We start from the raw sequence: 26,004 nt of genomic DNA, 5'->3' as shown, positions 1-26,004 counted from the left end.
CCTGGCAGCAGGGGGCAGTCATGTACACAGTTCTTTTAGTATATTCTAACCTGAAGCGTCCCCATCACCATGGGAACGCCTCTGTGTTAGAATATACTGTCGGATCTGAGTTTCACGATCTAACTCAAATCCGATGGTATATTCTAACATAGAGGCGTTCCCATGGGGATGGGGACGCTTCAAGTTAAAATATACCATCGGATTGGAGAAAACTCCGATCTGATGTTATATTAATAGGGACTCCTGACTTTACATTGAAAGTCAATGGGGGACGGATCCGTTTGCAATTGCACCATATTGTGTCAACGTCAAACGGATCCGTCCCCATTGACTTGCATTGTAAGTCAGGACGGATCAGTTTGGCTCCGCACGGCCAGGCGGACACCAAAACGACTTTTTTTTTTTCATGTCCGTGGATCCTCCAAAAATCATGGAAGACCCACGGAAGAGAAAACGGTCACGGAACAACGGAAATCCGTTTTGCGGACCGCAAAAAAAAAAGTTTGTGTGCATGAGGCCTTAGACTGTGGTGTTAGGCCTAGTTTACACATCAGTGTTTAGGACATTGTTTGTTTGGTCAGTGATTTCCATTGGGTGGAAACCAGGAGTGGAGCCTACACAGAGATAAGGTATAGATTTGCACTTGGTTTTGGCCCATAGTCACTGATCGAAATAACTGACCAAGTGCTGATAAGTACACTGACAGGTGAATTAGGGCTCATGCACATGACCGTATACCCCCCGAGACATACGGTCCGTGAGTGGGCTGTATGTCCCAGAGCGGCATACATCGTGCGCTTGGGAGTGCACAGCATCACAGATTACAATGATGCTGTGCACGTCGGGCCGCCCGCGGGGCTATTGTCCCGCACTCATATGATCTTATGAGTGCGGGGCTATTGTCCCGCACTCATATGATCTTATGAGTGCAGGACAATAGCCCCGCGGGCGGCCTGATGTGCTCAGCATCATTGTAATCTGTGATGCTGTGCACTCCCGTGCGCACGATCAATGCCCCTTCGGGGCATATGGCCCGCTCACGGACCGTATGTCTTGGAGGGCATACGGTCATGTGCATGAGCCCTTAGGCTGAGGCTTCACAGAGGGGAGTTTATCAGGTCCAGCACTATAAATTTCTGGTTTCAAAAAGTCAGAATATGATTTTGTGACTTTTTGGGTTTCGTTGCTCATAAAATTTGATATTTTTTGCATTTTTACACCAATCCATTTTTAAAGAGTGTGGGAAAGTGGGCACAGTTCGCTGTTAATTAGTTTCACTCCAGATTTATCAACTGAATTTCCTTTTATACGGACTGATAACCAGGCCAATTACTGGGGATAAGCCTTTGTATAAATGCTCGTTCCCAATAATTGCCTTGTGTAAGGGTGCTGGCACACAGTGCAGTTCTGACGTGCAGTCAGGATGCAGTTTTTTATTGTAGCTAGCTGAAATTACTTAAATGATATCCACTATGCAGAACACCAGGGGTTAATGAGGCTGCTAAACTGAAAACTGCATCCTGAATGCATGTCAGAACTGGACTGTGTGCCAGCACCCTAAGGCTGGGTTCACACTTGAGCGTTTTACAGCGCGTTCAAACACGCTGTAAAACGCTCAACACATGAAAACCAATGCTTCCCTATGGCCCTGGTTCTCACTTGAGCGTTTTACAGCGCGTTTGAACGCGCTGAAAAACGCCCTACGCTCAAACAAGTTCTTGAGCTTCTTTGGGGCGTTTTGACGCGCGTTTGTGGCCATAGGACACTGCAGTCAATCACACAAACGCGCGTTTACTATTGCAAAAAACGCGCATAAAAACACGCGTTAAACGCGCATATCAAATACGCTCAGGTCTGAACCCAGCCTAAAAGGTGTTAGCGATCAGAGGCTCCTTTATCATTCATCCGGCAACAAAAAATGTTTCAGAGCAGCAGATCGTGCGGTAAAAATGGGTGTGTGCTGCCCAGGAACAAGCAATCACTGTATCGACCGCTTGTCCAATACAGCAGAGGCGATTGCTGGATGTACATTAGTTTCTCCTCTCCACTGATGATGCAATTGGGAGCATTTGGTTCGTTCCCAATAGATGTCTGAAACATGCGTCTGTGTAAAAGGACATTGAGACTTTTTAAAAAGTCACAAAAAGTGTCTCAATCTTACTCTAGCAAAGGGGTGGGGTTAAAAGTGAAGCAACATCTCAAGTGCAACATGTCTGGCTTTCTGCTGCTTCTGGGTCAGTTCTCAGTGCCCCATAACCCTTGCCTGGCTCTCTTCTTCCTCTGGGCCAGTTCTCATGTGCCCCATGCCCAGCTCTATGCTGCCTCTGGGCCAGTTCTCATTTGCCCCATGCCCAGCTCTATGCTGCCTCTGGGCCAGTTCTCATTTGCCCCATGCCCAGCTCTATGCTGCCTCTGGGCCAGTTCTCATGTGCCCCATGCGCAGCTCTATGCTGCCTCTGGGCCAGTTCTCATGTGCCCCATGCCCAGCTCTATGCTGCCTCTGGGCCAGTTCTCAGGTTTCTTATATCTGGCTGTCTGTTGCCTCTGGACTAGTTCTCAGGTGTCCCGTGCCCGGCTCTGCTCTGCTCTCAGTTTTCAGGTGCCCTGTGTTCTATGCCTTTATTCTCCTCTGCCTCTGGGCCAGTTCTCAGGTGCCCTGTTGCCCACCTCTCCTCTGCCTCTGGGCCAGTTCTCAGGTGCCCTGTTGCCCACCTCTCCTCTGCCTCTGGGCCAGTTCTCAGGTGCTCCATTTCCCATTCCTGGTTCTTTGTTGCCTGTGCGCCAGTTTTCACGTGCCCCTTGCCTGTTTCTCTGCTGCTTCTGTGCCATTTCTGAGGTACCTCATGTCCTATGCCTGGCTCTCTACTGCCTCTGGGCCAGTTCTCAGGTGTCCAATGTCCCAAGCCCAGTTATCTGCTGCCTTGGTGCCAGTTCTCAGGTGCCCCATCCCATGCCTGGCTCTCTGCTGCCTCTGGGCCAGTTCTCAGTTGGCCGCTCTCTGCTGCCTCTAGGCCAGTTCTCAGGTGCCCTGTGTGCCATGCTCAGCTCTCCGCTGTCTCTGCCAGCTCTCTGGTGCCCTGTGTGCCATACTCGGCTCTCCTCTGCCTCTGTGCCAGTTCTCAGGTGCCCCATGTCACATGCCCGGTTGTCTGCTGCCTCTGTGCCAGTTCTCAGCTACTTCATGTCCCATAACCGGTTCTCTGCTGCTTCTGGGCCAGTTCTCAGGTGCCTGTGTCTCTTGCCCAGTTTTCCTCTGCCTCTGCACCAGTTCTCAGGTGTTTATTGCCCGGCTATCCGCTGCCTCTGGGCGAGTTCTCTGGTGCCCCATTGTGTATTGCTGGAGAAGCGCTGATGACTGTCCAGTGGCTGCTGTGTTTTCATAGCCATTGATCTGTATTTTGCCTGAAGCAGTGTTATTTGGAGGCGCCGCTTCCTGGGGACTGTTCACTGCATTGTTCTCACCTTCTCTATTTTTGTATCAGTTTCCATTGTCACAAAGAAGAAGTGTCATACTTAAAGATTACCAAACATCATGTGATATTTGATTAATTTGACCCAAACTATGGCAGCATAGCCCCCTGCAAAAGTGATTTTAAAGGGAACCTGTCGCCATGAAAATGGGAAATAATCTGCAGGCAGCATGTTACAGAGGAGCTGAACAGATTGATATATAGTTTTGTGGAGACAGATTGAGTATAACTTCTATTTCATTCACTTATATTACTGTTCATTCTGGGCTGTGAAGTCCAGGAGGCGGTCCTATCAGTGATTGACAGCCTGCCCTCTGACTGTGTATACAGAGATAGCTGTCAATCACTTATAGGACCATCTCCTGGACTTTACAGCCCAGAATGAGCAGGAATTTAAAGGGCTTGTCCGGGTTCAGAGCTGAAACCAGACATACCCTTATTTTCTCCCAGGCAGCCCCCCTGATGATGGCATCGGAGGCTCATGCTCCGATGCGCTCCTTTGCCCTGCACTAGATCTTTTGTTTACAATAACACACTGCCGGGCGGAAGCTCCCTCCTGGCAGTGTGTTCGGTGACGTCACTGGCTCTGATGGGCGTGCTTTAGCGCTGCTCTAGCCATTTTACTGGCTAGGGCAGCGCTAAAGCCCGCCCATCAGCTGTTTTAAAACTACAACTCCCACCATGCCCTGCTGTAGGCTGATAGCTGTAGGCCGTCCAGGCGTGCTGGGAGTTGTAGTTTTGCAACAGCTGGAGGGCCGCAGGTTGGGTATCCCTGATCTACACCATCCCCTACCAGAGTGGTTTTGTGACTACTTTTTATAAATGTCAGTAACAATTCTGGAGTGAAACTAATTAACATAGCTAACCATGCCTAATTTCCCACCAACTTTACAGAAGTAGCAAGGGTCGCTTAAAGTCACAAATGTTTGTGCAAAATGGTGCTTGCTACCAAATTTGCGGCTTTTTTTACACCACAACTCTGGCATACAGTAATGATGCTTTCTCCGCATTAAGTTGCCTGCACTGTTGTGGACTGCAGTTGTCACTAAATAGTTAAAATCAATCTTGTACTGCTATAAAAAGTCTAAGAGTATAGCCCTATTGTGCTATGACGTAATACACCACATTATGGGATGTAGAATGTTTTCTACTACTTTTTTCTTTCACATATTTAAAGAGGACCTGTCACCGCTCCTGAGATGCCTGTTTTAATGGCTTCATGCGTTCCCAATGTAACAATTCTGGAACATCTATTTTTATGGCTCTGTCATGCCGTCCCTTTATTATTTCTACTAGAAGTTATGAATGAATTGCTAGCAGTCTGCAGTAAGGGTACAGAGGGGTGTTAACAAGTTGGGGGGGGGGGGGGGGTACCTGCACAGTCTGAAAATGGAAACACTGATTGGATAGAGTCTGGGCAGGTACACACCCCCAATGCATGAAGCTATTAAAACAGGCGTGTCAGGAGTGGTGAAAGGTCCTCGATAATGGTATTGAATTGCATTTTGATTATATCATACATTTATAATAAAACTAATTTTCTTGCTCCCTCACACATTTTATACTTCTTCATTTATTCACACAGCCTGCGGTCAATAGTATGGGTCTTCAGCCTACTCAAAAGAAATTCTTCCCTATTTGCTCTTTGGACTCTATTAGCAATTTGTTCCGTTGGGAGCTGTCTCGTCCTGAGCCTGATCTTGCCCTACTATCGCTTACACTAGGCTTTGTTGAGCACTTTTTGGCAGTTAATCGTGTTGTTCCCACAAATGTGACCCAATTACCAGGGGGACTTGATGTGTTGTCAAAAATAGGTGAAGAAGGACCAAAGACAAAACGTGGAGAATCCTCAAACCAGGGGACCAGCGTTGTTATCAAGGCTGACCATGGAAAGAGAGGAGCAAGAAATGAAATTGGAAGGAAGAGAGCTTCTGGGGCAAAAGCAATAAAAGAAAAAGAGAACAACCATAAAGAAATCACAGGAAAGTCAACTAAGAAAGATTTGAGCAAATCCGCGAAAGAAGGATCTGAGGTTAAGAAAGACAAGGAAGTAGCAAGTGAAGAGTGCAGTAAGACAGCAGAGGCACCCAGGATTGTCCCTGGAAAGGAAGACGCCAGAAAAACTGATGACCGTGACAAGCCAGAGCCGACTCAACAAGGTGTTCCATATTTTCCAACCCTAGAGTTGGCAGTTATCCAGGCACTGTATGCACGATTTACAGCCCAGACGAATGGGGCAGTGGATTTGTCTTGCTATCCTCGTAAGAATCGTGCCTCAGGTCGGGAGTTAATTCGTAGGGTATCTGATGTCATCTGGAATGGCCTAAGTCGATCATACCTCAAAGACAGAGCGCATATTCAGTCACTTTTCAGCTTTGTTACAGGTGAGAACAAAGGGTGTTCACCCTGTGCACTTCAATGCCTATAACTGTTTTTGATTAAACTAGGCTTATACATTACTATTAGCTTAAAGGGAGTCTGTCAGCAGTTTTGGCCATGCTCCATGCTGTGCCGGAGCTCCACCCCCGCCCCCATTATAGTCAATGGGGACGAAGCGGCGGCACGGCGAAATAGCGGCAGGACGGATCCGACAGGGTGACCAGCCTGTCGCATCCGTCCTGCCGCTAGTGTGAAAGTACCCTAAGAAGTTTTATTCTTCCAAATTCTGCTCTTGCATGTGCCCAGGAGGCCGATCTTCACTGTGAATGAAATGCTCTCTGCATTAGGCCGAATGCACACGGCCGCGTTCCGCGGAAGAGAGCGGTCCGTGGTATGCCGGGCTGGATTCCTGTTCAGAGCAGGAGCGCACGGCGTCATTGGTTGCTATCACGCCGTGCGCTTCATGCCGCCGCTGCATTACAGTAATACACTATACGAGTGTGCCATGGTTAAAACTGCTGATAGACTCCCTTAAACCATTACATTGCAGTAAAAAGATGTTCAATAGAATTTGTACAGGGGGTAAGGGCCAGGACTAGATCATTGTTCCCACTGCTAGACATGAACTGCTCTGATCTTTATGCATGGCCTGCAAATTGCAATTATCCTTTATTTGTGACAGGCAAAAAACACCAGCACCTCCAAATAATATAAAATCAACTTGCATGTGCACGCTAGCATGTCTGACATACAAATGCAAACAAACACTGCAGGTAGCGGCTTTTAAACACAATGGGGCACATTTATTAATATTTTCATAAATAACACATAAAACTAGAGGAGGCGGGCAGAAGATGCACCATAGTGATCAGAGTGGTGCACGCCTACAGATGCTTTTCTCTTGGTTGGCTTACTTTAGGCTGAATGTGATTTAAAAAAAATATATGTTTTTGTTTAGGCACTTTTGAAAAGCCTTTTGGTGCCTTTGCTATTGTAGATCTGCCCAATGCTACATTTTCATCTTGAAAACTGCTATATCGCCAGTTGATCAGCCCTATTGGTTGGGTACTTGAAAACCTCCTTGTGTGTGCGCATAATTCTATTCCTGGTCCTACAACCTCCTATCTAATTCATAAAGCCTTATTTACACGTCTGTGATGAAATCCGTGATAAAATGGTCAGTGTTTATTCCCTGAAGGATATGTGTTTGGTCAGTTTTTCTGTTTTTTTGCTCTCTGTGTCCCACTGACACTGCAAAGCTGGAAATTAATTTTCAGAGCATCTCCAATATATGGTCCGTGAAACAGACGGTGTCCATGTTCAGTCTGTGTTTTTTACTGACCCATAGACTGTAATGGGCATAAAGGATCCATAAACACAGACAGAATATAGCATGCTTCTGTGCCTAAACCATGGACCCACTGACCGCACAGATGTATGAATACATCCATTAAAATGAATCAGTACATGTACTGTCTGTGGAGAACAAGGACAGCACACGTCAGTGGATCACTGATGTGTGAATAAGGTCTAAGTCAGACTTAAAGGCAACCTGTCATTGGGATTTTGTCTATAGAGCAGAGGACATGGGCTGCTAGATGGCTGCTAGCACATTCGCAATATCCAGTCCCCATAGCTCTGTGTGCTTTTATTGTGTAAAAACAAAAAAATTTTTTATACATATGCAAATTAACCTGAGATGAGTCCTGTCCCTGACTCATCTCACATACAGGACTCATCTCAGGTTAATTTGCATATGTATCAAAATCGTTTTTTTTTTTTTACACCATAAAAGCACACAGAGCTATAGGGACTGGGTATTGCGGATGTGCTAGCGGCCATCTAGCAACCCATGTCCTCAGCTCTATACACAAAATCCCGGTGACAGGTTCCCTTTTAAATTCTATGCACAGCCTGTTGTTTTTCATTAATAAGCAGCAGAAACGTTACAACCTATGCCACTAAGAATTATTCACTGAAGGCGGTCTTTTCCCCTACGCCCATGACAGCGCCCTTGAGAGACCGCCTCTATCCAGTACAGGCAACAGGAACTTTCGTGGGGAGCTCTTGTTTCCTGTCCTATGGATAGGACATCTGTGGAGAGCTAAGATTAGGCTGCAGGAGTCCCTGATATGAAATGATTATAGGGTTACCTGGTGAGGCATAAGACTCCACTAGGAGCTGCCTGCTAAGTCTGGGGAGCTCCTCCTCGGTCCTGGACCTTATTTTGTCAGGCTGGCATTCCTGGGCAGTCCCAGCATGACTTTTCTTTACTGTGAGCGTGATCACTGGCTTCAGGCGCTGGAGAACGCAAGCCAGTGATCACGCTCACGCTAAAGACGAGATGCAACGGCCGGGCGCGAGCGCGATTGAACTGAACGGCGCATGCACAGTCTGCAAAATGAAGGCGGTGAGTCAGGGAGCCGGGATCGCGCTGTAACTGACAGCGCATGCGCAAGAAGAGCACGGTCCCAGCATCACAGCAAGATGTCCATCACAATGTAGAGAGGAGGGGTAAGGGGCGGGCTTATTGTGCCTTGAAGCAAGGAGGCCGCTGCCCCCTTGACTTCAAGCCCGACTTGGAGAAGGCGCCAACAGACATTAAAGTCCCAATTTTCAGTTTTTAACTTATTATATTTGTTTATGTAAGCAGATTCCATATATGCCCCTCTTACCTCGGGCAGTGCAGTAATTACAGTAAAAAACTTACTTTTATTATATGTAAATTTCTTCACTACCAGCAAGTTGGGCGGACTTGCTGGTAGCCGCCGCATCCTCTGTTTGTTTGAAAAAACGCCCCCTTCTCCACTTGATTGACAGGGCCAGCGAGCGCTCTCCTCCTCTCGCTGGCCCTACCTGCAGCCTCAAATCCCGTGCCTGCGCAGTACCGGTCGTCATTCGGCGCAGGCGCTCTGAGAGAAGCACGGCCGCTCCTTCCTCAGTGCGCCTGCGCCGATGACGTCAGCCCTACACCCGGAAGAGAGGTCTACCAACTTGCTGGTAGTGAAGAAATTTACATATAATAAAAGTATGTTTTTTACTGTAATTACTGCACTGCCCGAGGTAAGAGGGGCATATATGGAATCTGCTTACATTAACAAATATAATAAGTCAAAAACTGAAAATTGGGGGTTGGGGGTGACAGAACAAATTCCATTCTGAACTTCTTGTATTTGAGTTACTGATTTAAAAGGGAACATGTCACCTGGAAAACACATATTAAACCAACCACAGTACCTTAAAGTATCCCCCAGTGTGTTGCTAATCAGGATTTTCTTTCCTCATTCTGTCTCCTCATATTTGTTAAAAATCACTGTTTTAAAGGGCTTAAAACAGTGATTTTTAACAAATATGAGGAGACAGAATGAGGAAAGAAAATCCTGATTAGCAACACACTGGGGGATACTTTAAGGTACTGTGGTTGGTTTAATATGTGTTTTCCAGGTGACAGGTTCCCTTTTTAAATCAGTAACTCAAATACAAGAAGTTCAGAATGGAATTTGTACAGTCTGCAATAAAACATCTCTTCAAAGACTGTGTAATGGCTACCATAGACATAAGAGATGCCTACTTTCACATCCCAGTTCATGTTGATTTTCAAAAATATCTCAGGGTGTCTGTGTCTATGGGAGGCCAAGTTCATCATTTACAATACAGAGCCCTTCCATTTGGAATATCTCAAGCCCCCAGGCTTTTTACAAAGTTAATGGCAGAGGTTATGGCCCACATAAGGGAAAGAGACATTTTGATTATTTCTTATTTGGACAATCTCCTGGTGGTAGCAGAGTCTTTAGATCTTTTAACCTCTCGTCTTCTAGAAGTGATGGAAATTCTAGTAAATAAATTGGGGAAAAATCAAACCTGACCCTTTGCCAGGAATGTATTTTTCTGGGGTTAATTCTCGACTCTGTAAATCTGCGTTGCATCATCGCACAGCGCAAAATATCTAGGATAACAGAAGACGTACAGGCTCTTGTAGTCTCGAACAATCGGGCAAGGAATGGCAGTTTTAGGCAGAATGAATTCCACAATACCTGCCATAAGTTGGTCCCTGTTTCGCTCCAGGACGCTTCAGTGGCAGATTCTAAGAGTGGCAGGGGTCATTTTTCCCGCTGGATGCCCCACTTCCTCTCACCCCTCAGACGATTCAGTCCCTAATCTGGTGGCTAGAACCCTTGAATCTATCTCATGGCTTCCCATGGGTCCTACAGGAGCAAGTAACCATCACCACGTAAGCCAGTCCAACCGGGTGGGGGGGGGGGGGGGGGGGGGGGGGGTTCTGCAGGGTGTGTGGAGTGTAAGAGAGAGCCAGTATTCCCAGAATATGAGGGAGTTGAGAGCAGTTCTGCTAGCCTTAAGAGGTTTCCTGCCCAGATTACAGGGGAAGGGAGTAAAAATCTTTTCAGACAACGCTACGGTGGTATCTTACCTAAACAGGCAAGGAGGGACAAGGTCAGAATGTCCTATGTCCTTAACCGCAGAAATATTTTCTCTTATCATTCCTTATGTTCCTTTTATCAAGGCAGTGCACTTAAAAGGAACAGAAAACAAGTTGGCGGATTTTCTAAGCAGAAACCATTTGGATCAGGGAGAATGGTGTCTAAATCAAGAGGTCTTCAGTCAGATAGTCCAGCTGTGAGGCCATTCTCAGGTAGACTTATTTGCAACCAGACAAAACAGGAAGTGAAGTCTCTTCTTTTCTCTAAATCCAAGAGACCTTCCGATAGGGATAGACACCTTCTTTCTTCTGTGGCCAGATCAGCTCCTGTATGCCTTCCCTCCTCTAAGACTTTTTCTGAGGGTATTGCAGAAGTTGAGGCAGGAACAGACAAGGCTCATTCTAATTGCCCCCTTCTGGCCAAGAAGAACCTGGTTCACTTCGCTGAGGAAACTGTCACTTTCATATCCCTGGATCCTTCTGTACAGGCAGGATCTGTTATTCCAGGGGCCAGTCTTCCATCTGGAAGTAAGAAACCTTCATATAGCAGCCTCGTATTTGAAGGGCAAATCTTAGAGCGTAGGGGTCTATCTAAGGAGGTTATCGCTACTCTTTTATCATGTAGGAAAGAGGTAACCTCCACTATTTACCTTAGGGTTTCGAAGGACTTCTTAAAAATTCTCTAAGGCCCTGGTTGATCCTTTGAGTCCCCCTCCTATGTCTAAAATTCTGGATTATCTACAAGAGGGTCTTAATAAGAACTTAAGACTTAGCACTCTTAAAGTGCAGGTCTCTGTCCTTAGTGCCTTTTTTGATTTCCCTATTGCCAATCATCTTTGGATTTGAAGGTTCTTTAAGGCCTCATGCACACAATTGAATCAGTGCACAACTTGAATGGGTCCGTGATTTGTCCGCCCCGCAAAAAAAATAGAACATGTTCTATTTTTTTTTTGTGGTGCGAAGACACGGACAGAAACCCCACGGAAGCACTCCGTAGTGGTTCCGTGCCTCTGTTCCGCACCGCAGCTCCGGATTGCGGACCCATTCAAGTGAATGGGTCCGCATCCGTGATGCGGGGAGCACACGGCCGGTGCCCGCATATTGTAGACCCACTGTTTGCGGGCTGCAATACGGCCGGGCAACGGCCATGTGCATGAAGCCTAAGGCAGTTGGTAGAATTAAGCCTGTTATCAAGTTTTCTGTTCCCCCTTGGGATCTTTAATCTAGTTTTGTCTAGGATGATGGAGTCTCCTTTAGAACCTCTGCAGGATTTATCTATTAGGGGTCCATTCACACGTCCGCAATTCTGTTCCGCATTTTGTGGAACGGAATTGCGGACCCATTCATTTCTGTGGGGCCACACTGTGTGCTGTCCGGATACGCATTTCCGGGTCCGCAATTTCGTTCACGAAAAAAAATAGAACATGTCCTATACTTGTCCGCAGTTGCGGACAAGATTAGGCATTTTCTATTATAGTGCTGGCGATATGCGGTCTGCAAAATTTTCAGTGGATCCGCAAAACACATACGGATGTGTGAATGGACCCTAAGACGTTTTCTTTCAAAACAGCTTTTCTTGTGGCCATCACCTCAGTTAGGAGAGTGGGTGAGATTTCTGCCTTTTCTGCTTCTCCTCCTTAGGCCTCATGTATACGACCGTTGTGTGCATCCGCGGCCGTTGTTCCGTTTTCCGTTTTTTTTCGCGGACCCATTGACTTTCAATGGGTCCGTGGAAAAATCGGAAAATGCACCGTTTGGCCTCCGCCTCCGTGATCCGTTTTTCCAGTCCGTGAAAAAAATATGACCTGTCCTATTTTTTTCACGGACCCATTCAAGTCAATGGGTCCGTGAAAAATCACGGATGCACACAAGATAGTCATCCGTGTCCGTGATCCGTGTCCGTTTTTTCCTACCATTTTCAATGCAAACTTGACTTTTGTGTTTTTTTTTTTTTTCACTTTTCATGTCCGTGGATCCTCCAAACATCAAGGAAGACCCACGGAAGAAAAAACGGTCACGGAACAACGGAAATCCGTTTTGCGGACCGCAAAAAAAAGCGGTCGTGTGCATGAGGCCTTATACTAACATTCTGAAGGACAGAGTGCTCATTAAGCCTGACCCGTCCTTTCTCCCAAAAGTGGTCTTTCTGTTTCATAGATCCCAAGATATTGTTCTCTCATCTTTGTGTCAGTCCCCAAATAATGAGAAGGAAAGGCTCCATTGTCTAGATGTCAAAAGATGCCTGTCTGAATATCTGAAAGTCACCTGTAGTCCCCGCCCTAAGCTAGTTACTATTCTAGTCTTCTCTCAAGGGTACTGTCATGGGCGTAGGGGAAATTCAGGATATATATACAGTACAGACCAAAAGTTTGGACACACCTTCTCATTCAAAGAGTTTTCTTTATTTTCATGACTATGAAAATTGTAGATTCACACTGAAGGCATCAAAACTATGAATTAACACATGTGGAATTATATACATAACAAACAAGTGTGAAACAACTGAAAATATGTCATATTCTAGGTTCTTCAAAGTAGCCACCTTTTGCTTTAATTACTGCTTTGCACACTCTTGGCATTCTCTTGATGAGCTTCAAGAGGTAGTCACCTGAAATGGTTTTCACTTCACAGGTGTGCCCTGTCAGGTTTAATAAGTGGGATTTCTTGCCTTATAAATGGGGTTGGGACCATCAGTTGCGTTGAGGAGAAGTCAGGTGGATACACAGCTGATAGTCCTACTGAATAGACTGTTAGCTGCTTTTTTCTTGCCATAATACTAATTCTAAGTAAAGAAAAACGAGTGGCCATCATTACTTTAAGAAATGAAGGTCAGTCAGTCAGCCGAAAAATTGGGAAAACTTTGAAAGTAAGAGCTATTTGACCATGAAGGAGAGTGATGGGGTGCTGCGCCAGATGACCTGGCCTCCACAGTCACCGGACCTGAACCCAATCGAGATGGTTTGGGGTGAGCTGGACCGCAGAGTGAAGGCAAAAGGGCCAACAAGTGCTAAGCATCTCTGGGAACTCCTTCAAGACTGTTGGAAGACCATTTCAGGTGACTATCTTTTGAAGCTCATCAAGAGAATGCCAAGAGTGTGCAAAGCAGTAATCAAAGCAAAAGGTGGCTACTTTGAAGAACCTAGAATGACATATTTTCAGTTGTTTCACACTTGTTTGTTATGTATATAATTCCACATGTGTTACTTCATAGTTTTGATGCCTTCATAGTCATGAAAATAAAGAAAACTCTTTGAATGAGAAGGTGTGTCCAAACTTTTGGTCTGACTCTGTACTGTATGTGTGTATGTATGTATATGTTATATATATGTGTGTGTGTTTTTGTTTTAGATATGTTTAGGACAAGTTCTTGCAATTGACTGGTGCTAACCCCTATAATCATTCCATATCAGGGACTCCTGCAGACTAATCTTAGTTCTCCACAGACGTCCTATAGGGGAAGAGCCCCTCCTTAAGAGCTCCCCATGAAAGTTCCTGTCCTGAATGGAGGCAGTCTCTCAAAACGATTACCAGTAAGTGTAATCCTGAATTTCTATTCAAATTGATAAGGACTTTGATGTTCTTCTCTGTCTGTCTTAGGTACAAAGCTTGATTCTCCAGGTGTGGCATTTGCCGTCGTGGCTGCCTGTCAAGTACTTGGTCTTTCAGATGTACATCTAGCACTGTCCGAGGACCATGCTTGGGTAGTTTTTGGGAGGGATGGTGAAGAGACGGCTGAAGTAACTTGGCATGGAAAGGGTAATGAGGACAGAAGAGGGCAAACTGTGAGCCCTGGTGTAGCAGAAAAGGTGAGCTTGTGTGTAGTATGTTCACATCATTGAGGACATTCCAGGAGTCCGATACCAATGCCTTTGGTAGTTTGCTCCTGCCACCTGGTTTTGTTTTTTAATGTTTATGAAGGTCTTTTATTTCTCAGCACTTTGGACTACTGGAGCCAACTTCATTATTCTACCTGCACAGACTCACTCTATCCAATCAGTGCTGCCATTTTCAGACTAGTTACCACCCCTCTGTACCCTTACTGCAGACTACTAGCAATTCAGTCATAACCCACTGGGTATATACATCCTATCTGCACATACCCTGTGCAGATAGCACGTATATACACGTGCAAGCAGCACTTTAATCCCATCGCTGAGGACAGCATACATTAGTGACAGAAATGCTGATGTCAGCGATGTGTCACTCATGAGCTAAAAGTCAGAGGTTGCTGAGAACCAGGATCATAATCATTTCAGCCCAGGCCTTGAAAAGAGTCAAATCTACCTGAGAAGAGTCCTGGTTATTCATGTATTCCTGCTCTCCCCGACCACCTGCTGATGATTGGCAGTTCTCTCCTAGAGAGAAAGTCTTCTACCTAGTTTTCTCCCTGTCAGTCATCAGCAGGTGGACAGGGAGAGCAGGAATTCATGAATAACCAGGACTCTTCTCAGGTGGCCGGGACTCTCTTCCAGGCCCAGTCTGCAATGATTGTGATGATGGTTCTCGGCAACCACTTACATTTAACTTATAAATGACAGACCTCTGAAATGAACTCACCTGTCTCTACTTTAGGCTGCCGTTAGTATGGGCAGCATAAAGTTGATGACAGGTTCCCTTTAAAGCTCCTGCTCCTGCAATCTAGCAGGTCGGGTCCAGGCTGACAGACACAGACCTAAGGAGAAGACAGGAGCAGTTTATTACCGCTTCTGCCTTCTCCTGTACCGGCAGAAGATCGATGCAGGAGCGCAGGGGGGAAAGCAGGAAGTGGCCGAGCCTCTTCCTCTGTTAGTCGTGGAGGTCAACGCTGGGGGTGTCAGGAGCCTGTGTGTCATGCCCCCACAGGGGGCTGTTTTCCCCTGTAACTGGGTTTCCTGTGGATGCCCCAGTTACAGTGGGGAAAAAAATAAGTCTGTGTCCTCCAGAGGTCTTTTAATGACCTCCTGGGGGACATATTTGAATTTATTTTTGGCACATAATATAAGTAAAAAATACAAATAAAAAAATAATTAAAAATGCAGTCGCCCCGTTCAAACAAACCTATATCAAAATAATCGTCACAAAATAGGGAACTCATTGCAATAAATTTTGGTGTCAGTTTTAAGATTTAAGAAATAAAAAGCTATAATTAAAAAAAAAAAATCTTTTTCCTCAAAATTAAACCTAAAAAAAACATTCTAATAAGTCCCAAGTATCAAGTAAAAAAATACCAAAAATGATTTTGTTAGTCAAATAAAGTTAGACACTAAACCACCACGTGCACAAAATCACAAAAAGGTGCCTGGACATTCAGGCCTTTTTTAGGCTCTGTCATAAAAGGGTTAATAGGATTATGATACCCAGACCGTGCTGTTTTTTGTGAGCTGAGAGAAGGCCACAGTGCTACTGTGAGCTCCAGTCTCAGCTGGTAGGTCATCAGTTAAAACATTTCTGAAAACCCCTTTAAACACACAGATATGTTACTTTTCATTTTCCATGCCAATATCTATATAAAAACAGAACATGAAATCCTGCAGTTTCGCACTGGCCTCTAAGCCTAACAGGCACCACTTCTTGGTCTGTACAGATTACTTTATTTCAGTTATCTGCTCATCATTACAGGCTGCATTAGAATGACCGGTCACCCATTTAGAGATAACAGGTGATTATCAACTCCCTCATGACCTCCGCACAGAGCTTGCCTAGAAAACTCTCCTATAGAAGTCAATGGCACATGGGGTTGCTATAAATGACGTTGAGAACAGCTTGGGCAAGATGGCGACCTCATGATTGGCTTCAGAAACTAGGAAAAAAATCTACAATCAGAAAATAAAAACATGATATGTGTCGTTATATGGTTTCAACTAGTAACAGAAATGAGTCGCCGAAAATTCCCTTTTTGTCTAAGGCTACTTTCACCCTAGCATTTCTATTTTTTTCCGATATTGAGATCAGTCATAGGGTCTCAATACCGAAAAAAAAAAGCTTCCGTTTTGTCCCCATTCATTGTCAATGGGAACAAAACGTAACTGAACAGAACGGAATGCTCCAAAATGCATTCCGTTCTGTTCTCATACTGGAGAGCACCGCTGCTGACACAATAGAAAATGGATCCATCCTTCATTGACTTTAAATGAAGTTCATGACTGATCCGTCTTGGCTATGTTAAAGATAATACAACCGGATCCGTACATAACGGATGCAGATGGTTGTATTATCAGTAATGGAAGCGTTTTGCTGAGCCCTGCCGGATCCAGTGAAAACGCTTGTGTGAAAAAAGTCTAATCTGTCTTTATTTTCTGATTGTATTATTTTTATTTTTTTTCATTTCCTAACTGTTTTCTATTTCCAGATTTATCTTCGGGGAAGCCTCTTTTACGGTCAGTAGCCTGCTCTAAAATTTTGTCCAAATCAGGGCCAAACACATTGTCCATGGAATGGTAAAGATATCAGCTTATATTTACCCAGTTGTCTCCATGATGGCACAACCTGAGATTGACTTCCTCTGATAGGACAGGAAAAAAACACAGAGGTTAAGAACCCCACCCCTTCCCCTCATCACCAGTGTTTTTTCCTGTCCTGTCAAGGAAGGAATACCAGAGAGGTGTGCTGGGAGCTCGTCTGGGTTCCTAAGCTTAACTCTGCAAGTTTTTTTTTATTTTTTTGTTCCTCCTCTTTACCGGATTGTTGTTCAGGCCTGAGGTCCGTTCAGGAGGTCCGGCTCTTCCCTCCTCTGTATGCGGCCTGTGCCCGGGCCCCTCTGTGTTTGGTGGCCCCGGCGAAGCTCCCTCCTGCGGCGGTCCAGTGGGGCTTGATGCGGAGTGGATAGGCGGCCGGAGCGAGGCTAGGACGCTCTTCCCTCTGGCCGCCGGGTGATGACGTCAGACGCTGAGGGGGGCGTGGCTTAGCGTCATGACGTCGCGCGGCCGAGAGCCTGGCGGGGAAATTTAAAATTGCCATGGCGGCCTTCAGAGTGTGCCCAGCGTCTCCTCACCTGCCTGCAGTGCTTTGGCAACCAGCTGTGGACAGGACAGACTATGAGTGCCCCTACCACCGCCGGCTCTGGATTGGAGCCCCCCACTACTTTGGGTTCTGTGAGTAGCCTGTTTCAGGCGCCCCTGTATGTTTGTTTGCCCTGTAGTGGTTGACCCTTCTCTCCCTTGTGTATTACAGGGAGAAAAGGAGGAGTCCTCTTCCATTAAAGTTAAACCCAGAAAGTGTGGCCTCTGTGCTAAGCGCTTGCCTTCCTCTGGGTCTAAACTTCTATGTAAGGAGTGTACCACCTCAGTAGTCAAGTCTGAGTCATCCAGTTTGCTTGAGGAAATAAAATCCATAGTTAGAGTGGAAGTCCAGTCTGCCATGGCTGCCCGGGAGCCCACCCCCCACCGCCACATAGACCTGAGTTCTTCTAAGGATATTATGAATGTTGGGAGTGATTCCGACTCTCTTAATCCGGAATTCTCAGACTCTGAGATATTGGAAAAATCTCAGGAGTGTAATGAAGATAATGAATACAAAAAGTTTCTCTTCAATCCTGAAGATATCGATGATCTAATTAAGGCCATAAGAGCCACGATCAGGATGGAAATTCCCAGGAAACCTAGGTCTGTCCAAGAAGAAATTTTTGGGGGGCTGGGGGAGAGGCAGAGATCTGTTTTTCCTGTTCCTGATAATGTACAGAAACTCATCAAGGCAGAATGGGATAAGCCTGAAAAAGGTTCATTTATTCCTCGTGGCATAAAAAGACTGTACTTCTTTTGAAGAGGCGGATTGCACGGACTGGGAGTCCTTTACCAAAGTCGATGCTCCAGTGGCCAAGGTCGCTAAACGTACGGTCCTGCCCTTTGAGGATGCAGCCCAATTAAAAGATCCCATCGACAGAAAGGCAGAGAGCTTACTCAAAAAAACCTGGGAAGCCACTGCAGCCCTATTAAAACCAGGGGTTGCTGCGACCTGTGTAGCCTGCACCTTAGCCGTATGGTTAGAACAGTTGGAGCTACACCTAATTAACAAGACCCCTGGGGAGCAAATCCTAGATAGTCTCCCCTTACTCAGGAAGGCCACAAATTTCCTAGCAGATGCTTCCGCTGAATCGGTCAGACTGTCGGCTCGCACTGCAGTGCTCTCCAATACCATCAGGAGAGTCCTGTGGTTAAAAGCTTGGTCAGGAGATATGGCTTCTAAAAATAAGCTGATATCTTTACCATTCCATGGATAATGTGTTTGGCCCTGATTTGGACAAAATGTTAGAGCAGGCTACTGACCGTAAAAGAGGCTTCCCCGAAGGCCTCTCTCAAAGGATAGTAGATACTCTCCTACTTAGTAGGAAAACAAATACCTGTAGGTCCTACCTAAAGTCTGGAAGAAGTTCGCTGCCTGGGCGAATTCAAGGTTTAACCAATCCTCACCAGATATCCCTCTCATCTTGGAGTTTCTCCAGGATGGGTTGGATATGGGCCTCTCCCCTAATACTCTTAAAGTACAGGTTTCTGCCATAGGAGCCCTTTACAACACCAGTCTTTATGAGAATGCCTGGGTGTCTAGATTTTTAAAGGCAGCTGATAGGTTGAGACCCACAGTTAAAAACCTGGTCGCTCCCTGGAACCTGAATACTGTACTATCAAGCCTATCGGATACTCCCTTTGAGCCTTTGGATTCCCTATCCATTAAATGGCTTACCCTCAAAACCATTTTTCTAGTGGCCATTTCTTCTGCAAGAAGAGTATGTGAGCTTCAGGCCCTGTCGATTCAAGAACCCTTTATTTCCATTTTAGAGGACAAAACACTAAAACAGGAGGGTAGCACGGAAGCACTGAAAAACTATAAGGAAAAAAACAGAACATGTAAAAAACAAATAAAAGCGGCCAAACTAGAGACCGAGAGATTAATTGCCAAAGAGAGTAAAACTAACCCTAAAATGTTCTTCAATTATATAAATGTTAAAAAGTATAAATCTGAAGGTGTCGGCCCTTTAAAGAGTAATGAGGGGGAAGTCGCAGAGAGCGACGAGGAGAAAGCAAAGCTGTTAAATATTTTTTTCTCCAATGTATTCACTGAGCAAAATAAACTGTCAGATGAAATGCTGAATGTTGAAATAAATTCGCCATTAAAAGTGTCCTATCTGACCCAGAAAGAAGTACAACAGCGACTTAAAAATATCAAAATAGACAAATCGCCAGGACCGGATGGCATACGCCCCCGTATCCTAAGGGAATTAAGTAATGTCATAGCCAGACCCTTATTTCTGATATTTGCGGACTCTGTACTGACAGGGAATGTCCCACAGGATTGGCGCATGGCAAATGTGGTGCCAATATTCAAAAAGGGTCCAAAAACAGAGCCTGGAAACTATAGGCCGGTAAGTTTAACATCTGTTGTGGGTAAACTGTTTGAAGGTTTTCTGAGAGATGCTATGTTAGAGCATCTTAACGGAAATAAGCAAATAACGCCATATCAGCATGGCTTCGTGAGGGATCGGTCATGTCAAACTAATTTAATCAGTTTCTATGAGGAGGTAAGTTCTAGACTTGACAGCGGCGAATCAATGGATGTCGTGTATCTGGACTTCTCCAAAGCATTTGACACTGTAACGCATAAAAGGTTAGTATATAAAATGAGAATGCTCGGACTCGGAGAAAACGTCTGTAAGTGGGTAAGTAACTGGCTCAATGATAGAAAACAGAGGGTGGTTATTAATGGTACACACTCAGATTGGGTCACTGTCACTAGTGGAGTACCTCAGGGGTCAGTATTGGGCCCTATTCTCTTCAATATATTTATTAATGATCTTGTAGAAGGCTTGCATAGTAAAATATCAATTTTCGCAGATGACACTAAACTGTGTAAAGTAATTTACACTGATGAGGACAGTATACTACTACAGAGGGATCTGGATAGATTGGAGGCTTGGGCAGATAAGTGGCAGATGAGGTTTAACACTGACAAATGTAAAGTTATGCACATGGGAAGAAATAATGCAAGTCACCCGTACATAGTAAATGGTAAAACACTGGGTAACACTGACATGGAAAAGGATCTAGGAATTTTAATAAACAGCAAACTAAGCTGCAAAAAACAGTGTCAGGCAGCTGCTGCCAAGGCCAATAAGATAATGGGTTGCATCAAAAGGGGCATAGATGCCTGTGATGAAAACATATTCTTACTACTTTACAAATCACTGGTCAGACCACACATGGAGTACTGTGTACAGTTCTGGGCTCCTGTGAACAAGGCAGACATAGCAGAGCTGGAGAGGGTCCAGAGGAGGGCAACTAAAGTAATAACTGGAATGGGGCAACTACAGTACCCTGAAAGATTATCAAAATTAGGGTTATTCACGTTAGAAAAAAGACGACTGAGGGGAGATCTAATTACTATGTATAAATATATCAGGGGGCAGTACAGAGATCCATCCCATCATCTATTTATCCCCAGGACTGTGACTGTGACGAGGGGACATCCTCTGCGTTTGGAGGAAAGAAGGTTTGTACACAAACATAGAAAAGGGTTCTTTACGGTAAGAGCAGTGAGACTATGGAACTCTCTGCCTGAGGAGGTGGTGATGGTGAGTACAATAAAGGAATTCAAGAGGGGCCTGGATGTATTTCTGGAGTGTAATAATATTACAGGATATAGCTACTAGAGAGGGGTCGTTGATCCAGGGAGTTATTCTGATTGCCTGATTGGAGTCGGGAAGGAATTTTTTATTCCCCTAAAGTGAGGAAAATTGGCTTCTACCTCACAGGGTTTTTTTTTTGCCTTCCTCTGGATCAACTTGTAGGATGACAGGCCGAACTGGATGGACAAATGTCTTTTTTCGGCCTTATGTACTATGTTACTATGTAAACTCCTCTTTAAATTAGACCCTGGGTTCCTCCCCAAGGTGGTGTCCACCTTCCACAGGTCCCAGGATATTGTTATTCCCTCTTTCTGTCCCAATCCTAGGAATGATCAGGAAGTAAAGTGTCATAACCTAGACGTTCTTCATTATATGGAGGTCACAAAAAGTTGGCTAATTGATAAAAATTTATTTGTGCAGTTCTGTGGCCCCAATAAGGGAAAAAAGGCAGCAAGGAGCTCTATATCCCGTTGGATTAGGTGTGCCATCTCTGAGGCCTACATAGCTTCCGGCAGGGAACCTCCTCAGTCTCTCAAAGCCCATTCTGTAAGATCTGTTTCCACCTCTTGGGCTGAGAGGGCCTCTGCATCACTAGAGCAGATTTGCAGAGCAGCCACGTGGAAAAGGGCCCATACCTTTACTAAACATTACAGAGTAGATGTTTTATTAATGAGGACATGACCTTTGGACGCAAGGTCCTGGGTGCTGTTGTCCACTGCTTCCCCCCCCCCCCCCCCCCCCCCAAATAAGGTTACTTTGTTAGTTCTCAGGTTGTGCTGTCATGGAGACAACTGGGGAAATGAGTATTACACTCACCGGTAATCCGGTTTCCTGGAATTCTCCATGACAGCACACATATATCCCACCCTTTTTTTCTTTCTTTTTTTCAAATTTATTTAATAGTTCCTTTTCGCTTTCCTGGTTCTGTTAAAAATACACTGGTGATGAGGGGTGGGGTTCTTAACCTCTGACTTCCTCTGATAGGACAGGAAAAAACACAATCTCAGGTTGTGCTGTCATGGAGACTTCCAGGAAACCGGATTACCGGTCAGTTTAATACTCGCGCATATACACTCACCTGAAGAATTATTAGGAACACCTGTTCTATTTCTCATTAATGTAATTATCTAGTCAACCAATCACATGGCAGTTGCTTCAATGCATTTAGGGGTGTGGTCCTGGTCAAGACAATCTCCTGAACTCCAAACTGAATGTCAGAATGGGAAAGAGAGGTGATTTAAGCAATTTTGAGCGTGGCATGGTTGTTGGTGCCAGAGGGGCCGGTCTGAGTATTTCACAATCTGCTCAGTTACTGGGATTTTCACGCACAACCATTTCTAGGGTTTACAAAGAATGGTGTGAAAAGGGAAAAACATCCAGTATGCGGCAGTCCTGTGGGCAAAAATGCCTTGTGGATGCTAGAGGTCAGAGGAGAATGGGCCGACTGATTCAAGCTGATAGAAGAGCAATGTTGACTGAAATAACCACTCGTTACAACCGAGGTATGCAGCAAAGCATTTGTGAAGCCACAACACGCACAACCTTGAGGCGGATGGGCTACAACAGAAGAAGACCCCACTGGGTACCACTCCTCTCCACTACAAATAGGAAAAAGAGGCTACAATTTGCATGAGCTCACCAAAATTGGACTGGTGAAGACTGGAAAAATGTTGCCTGGTCTGATGAGTCTCGATTTCTGTTGAGACATTCAAATGGTAGAGTCCAAATTTGGCGTAAACAGAATGAGAACATGTATCCATCCTCTGATGGCTACTTCCAGCAGGATAATGCACCATGTCACAAAGCTCGAATCATTTCAAATTGGTTTCTTGAACATGACAATGAGTTCACTGTACTAAAATGGCCCCCACAGTCACCAGATCTCAACCCAATAGAGCATCTTTGGGATGTGGTGGAACGGGATGTGCATCCCTCAAATCTCCATCAACTGCAAGATGCTATCCTATCAATATGGGCCAACATTTCTAAAGAATGCTATCAGCACCTTGTTGAATTAATGCCACGTAGAATTAAGGCAGTTCTGAAGGCAAAAGGGGGTCCAACACCGTATTAGTATGGTGTTCCTAATAATTCTTTAGGTGAGTGTATATACTGCTCAAAAAATTAAAAAAGGGAACACAAAAATAACATATCATAGATCTGAGTTATTTAAATATTCTTCTGAAATACTTTGTTCTTTACATAGTTGAATGTGCTGACAACAAAATCACACAAAAATAAAAAAATGGAAATCAAATTTTTCAACCCATGGAGGTCTGGATTTGGAGTCACACTCAAATTAAAGTGGAAAAACACACTACAGGCTGATCCAACCTTGATGTAATGTCCTTAAAACAAGTCAAAATGAGGCTCAGTAGTGTGTGTGGCCTCCACGTGCCTGTATGACCTCCCTACAACGCCTGTGCATGCTCCTGATGAGGTGGCGGACGGTCTCCTGAGGGATCTCCTCCCAGACCTGGACTAAAGCATTTGCCAACTCCTGGACAGTCTGTGGTGCAACGTTGGTGGATAGAGCGAGACATGATGTCCCAGATGTGCTCAATTGGATTCAGGTCTGGGGAACGGACGGGCCAGTCCATAGCATCAATGCCTTCGTCTTACAGGAACTGCTGACACACTCCAGCCACATGAGGTCTAGCATTGTTTTGCATTAGGAGGAACCCAGGGCCAACCGCACCAGCATATGGTCTCACAAGGGGTCTGAGGATCTCATCTCGGTACGGATGTGCCATCCTGGATTAGCTGCACTACCTGAGCCACTTGTGTGGGTTGTAGACTCCGTCTCATGCTACCACTAGAGTGAAAGCACCGCCAGCATTCAAAAGTGACTAAAACATCAGCCAGGAAGCATAGGAACTGAGAAGTGGTCTGTGGTCACCACCAGCAGAACCACTCCTTTATTGGGGGTGTCTTGCTAATTGCCTATAATTTCCACCTGTTGTCTGTCCCATTTGCACAACAGCATGTGAAATTGATTGTCACTCAGTGTTGCTTCCTAAGTGGACAGTTTGATTTCACAGAAGTGTGATTGACTTGGAGTTACATTGTGTTGTTTAAGTGTTCCCTTTATTTTTTTGAGCAGTGTATATTTTTTTGGTTGCCTAGTTGAATAGACCCTAAGTGTTGTAACTATAAGAGCAGTCCTTTTTATGTTTATTTTCTCGTTTCCTTCATAGAGCTGGTTATATTTAAATGGAAGATACCTGCGTTGTACCCGTCACATGGAAGTGGCCTTCATGATCTGTGCGATTAATCCTTCAATAGATACCCATACAGACAGCCTGGAATTGCTGCAGTTACAACAGGTGAGTTATTTTTTAAATGTTTAATTGTATTTATTTTTTACTTAGATTGACATGTTGCAGCTAATTTAGCTAGTATACATCCTGTATGACGCCTACAAATATGGGCACATATCAAGTGGATAGATGGTGTCCGTAAGCCAAATCGCCTATAAAATACGCACCATACAATGATGAAATAATATATAATGCTTTATTAAGCATATAAAAGGTGGCAATCACATACACAGGAGCTGCATATGGTGGTAATAAACTAAAACCAAGAAGATAAAAACAAAGAAGCCGCGCTTCATAGTGTAAAGCCAGAGATAAGACCACAAGGCCAACAGATGCCGTGAATTCAGCTTGCAGAACACTAGAAAACCAAGTGAAACAGGGTGAGAATGGCAGTATGAATATCTATTGGGACAATTTTACTTTTAACAGCGCCCACCGATCCATCAGGCATATTTTTAATATGCATTGGCATATAATACCATGTGACCTTCTCTTCAGTGTTACCCCAGAATGTCCAAAGGACTCAATCCACTAATTCTCTTAGATCTTATGAGGGAAATTCAGACTGCGGTAGTCAGGGCTTGTCTTTGCAGTAACGAAACACTCAAAACCATGAATGCTTTTATGTTTTACAGAAAACTTTCCGTATTAGACGTTCCCTCAATAGTGGATCGATGTTTGTCATTTATTTGCCCATTTGGGTGACAATATGTGGGACGCACCACACAGTCAATGCACGAAACGATTCCTAATTAGTAACTTGCTGATATCGATCCCTTGTACGTTTGGGAATTTGTTCAATAATAGTGCTACTACACCAATAACCCCTTAAGTACATGTACAGCCGAAGTCCGGGCTCTAAACATAGTGAAGAAATTCGTGGCACACCAGAGTAATTTTGATGCAATTTAATTAATTCATTGATGTTTTACATCATTTCACAACTTCATGTATATATACATAATTGATACATCCGGATAGCAAATTAGGCTTGTATAACGTGTCCCAACGTTTCGGCTATATATCTGGCCTTTGTCAAGGGATCTATGAAAGATTGTATGAATAAAAATCACTGATAGGTACATATAATAATGAAAGTGAACAGAAGATCATATATAAATAATCAAATATACAAAAGATGGTCAGGTATATATGTCAAGATATAAAGCAAAACAAGAGAAAATATAATTTCATGCGTATCATCCCTGAGAGAAAGTCACAGTGTGGTATTGACAGGAAACATCTGTGGGGTAATGGTAAAGGCGCCATGTTAGCATAATAGACATACGTCAGTGAAAGTCACTGAATACGTTCATATAGGCAAGACATTGTCATATAAATCAGGAAGTATGGCTGGGTGCCCCACAATATGTTACCCAAGGTGTCAGGAGATATTTGTTGCTGTAAATAGACCTGTTGGGGAAGAAAGAGACCAGCGATTACCTGTGGTTGTAATAGTGAAGACCTCGTCCGGATATGACCGCAATGAAAGGCGCGCTTGGATTTATAAAGGGTACTAGATTGTACCGTCTCTGTAGTGGCTGCGTGCGTCCATGATGACGTCACGCCGCTCGCGCATGCGCGCTAGCCTCTACTGGTCAAGTGAGGGCATGTGATTTGCCCTTACTATAGGAATCGAACCGGTGGTGTATAAAGGGCACTAGTATCATGTTATAAATATAAGGAGGGCGCTATTGGGTCACAGCTAATACCTGGTCTGGTGGGGGTGTAAGATAATGAAGACAAATGACATTATATGGATAAGATGTAGTTAGTACCGTCCTATATTAGTCACAGATAATG

General features: G+C 44.7%; 1 protein-coding gene across 1 annotated transcript in view; it reads left to right on the top strand.

The window, feature by feature from the left end:
* MEN1 (menin 1) overlaps positions 1-26,004 on the top strand; it is a 66,298-nt gene that overhangs the window by 12,646 nt on the left and 27,648 nt on the right. The window contains exons 2-4 of the mRNA XM_040409926.1: positions 5,056-5,854; positions 13,885-14,093; positions 24,079-24,207. Of these exons, the coding sequence (XP_040265860.1) occupies positions 5,071-5,854; positions 13,885-14,093; positions 24,079-24,207 (1,122 nt within the window). The 5' untranslated portion in view covers positions 5,056-5,070. The remainder of the gene's footprint in view (positions 1-5,055; positions 5,855-13,884; positions 14,094-24,078; positions 24,208-26,004) is intronic.

The sequence above is a fragment of the Bufo bufo genome, chromosome 10 (assembly GCF_905171765.1).
Source record: "Bufo bufo chromosome 10, aBufBuf1.1, whole genome shotgun sequence".
In the NCBI taxonomy this organism is placed as follows: domain Eukaryota; kingdom Metazoa; phylum Chordata; class Amphibia; order Anura; family Bufonidae; genus Bufo; species Bufo bufo.
Note: the sequence above shows the minus strand (reverse complement) of the source record. Positions and strands in the feature narration are given on the sequence as shown.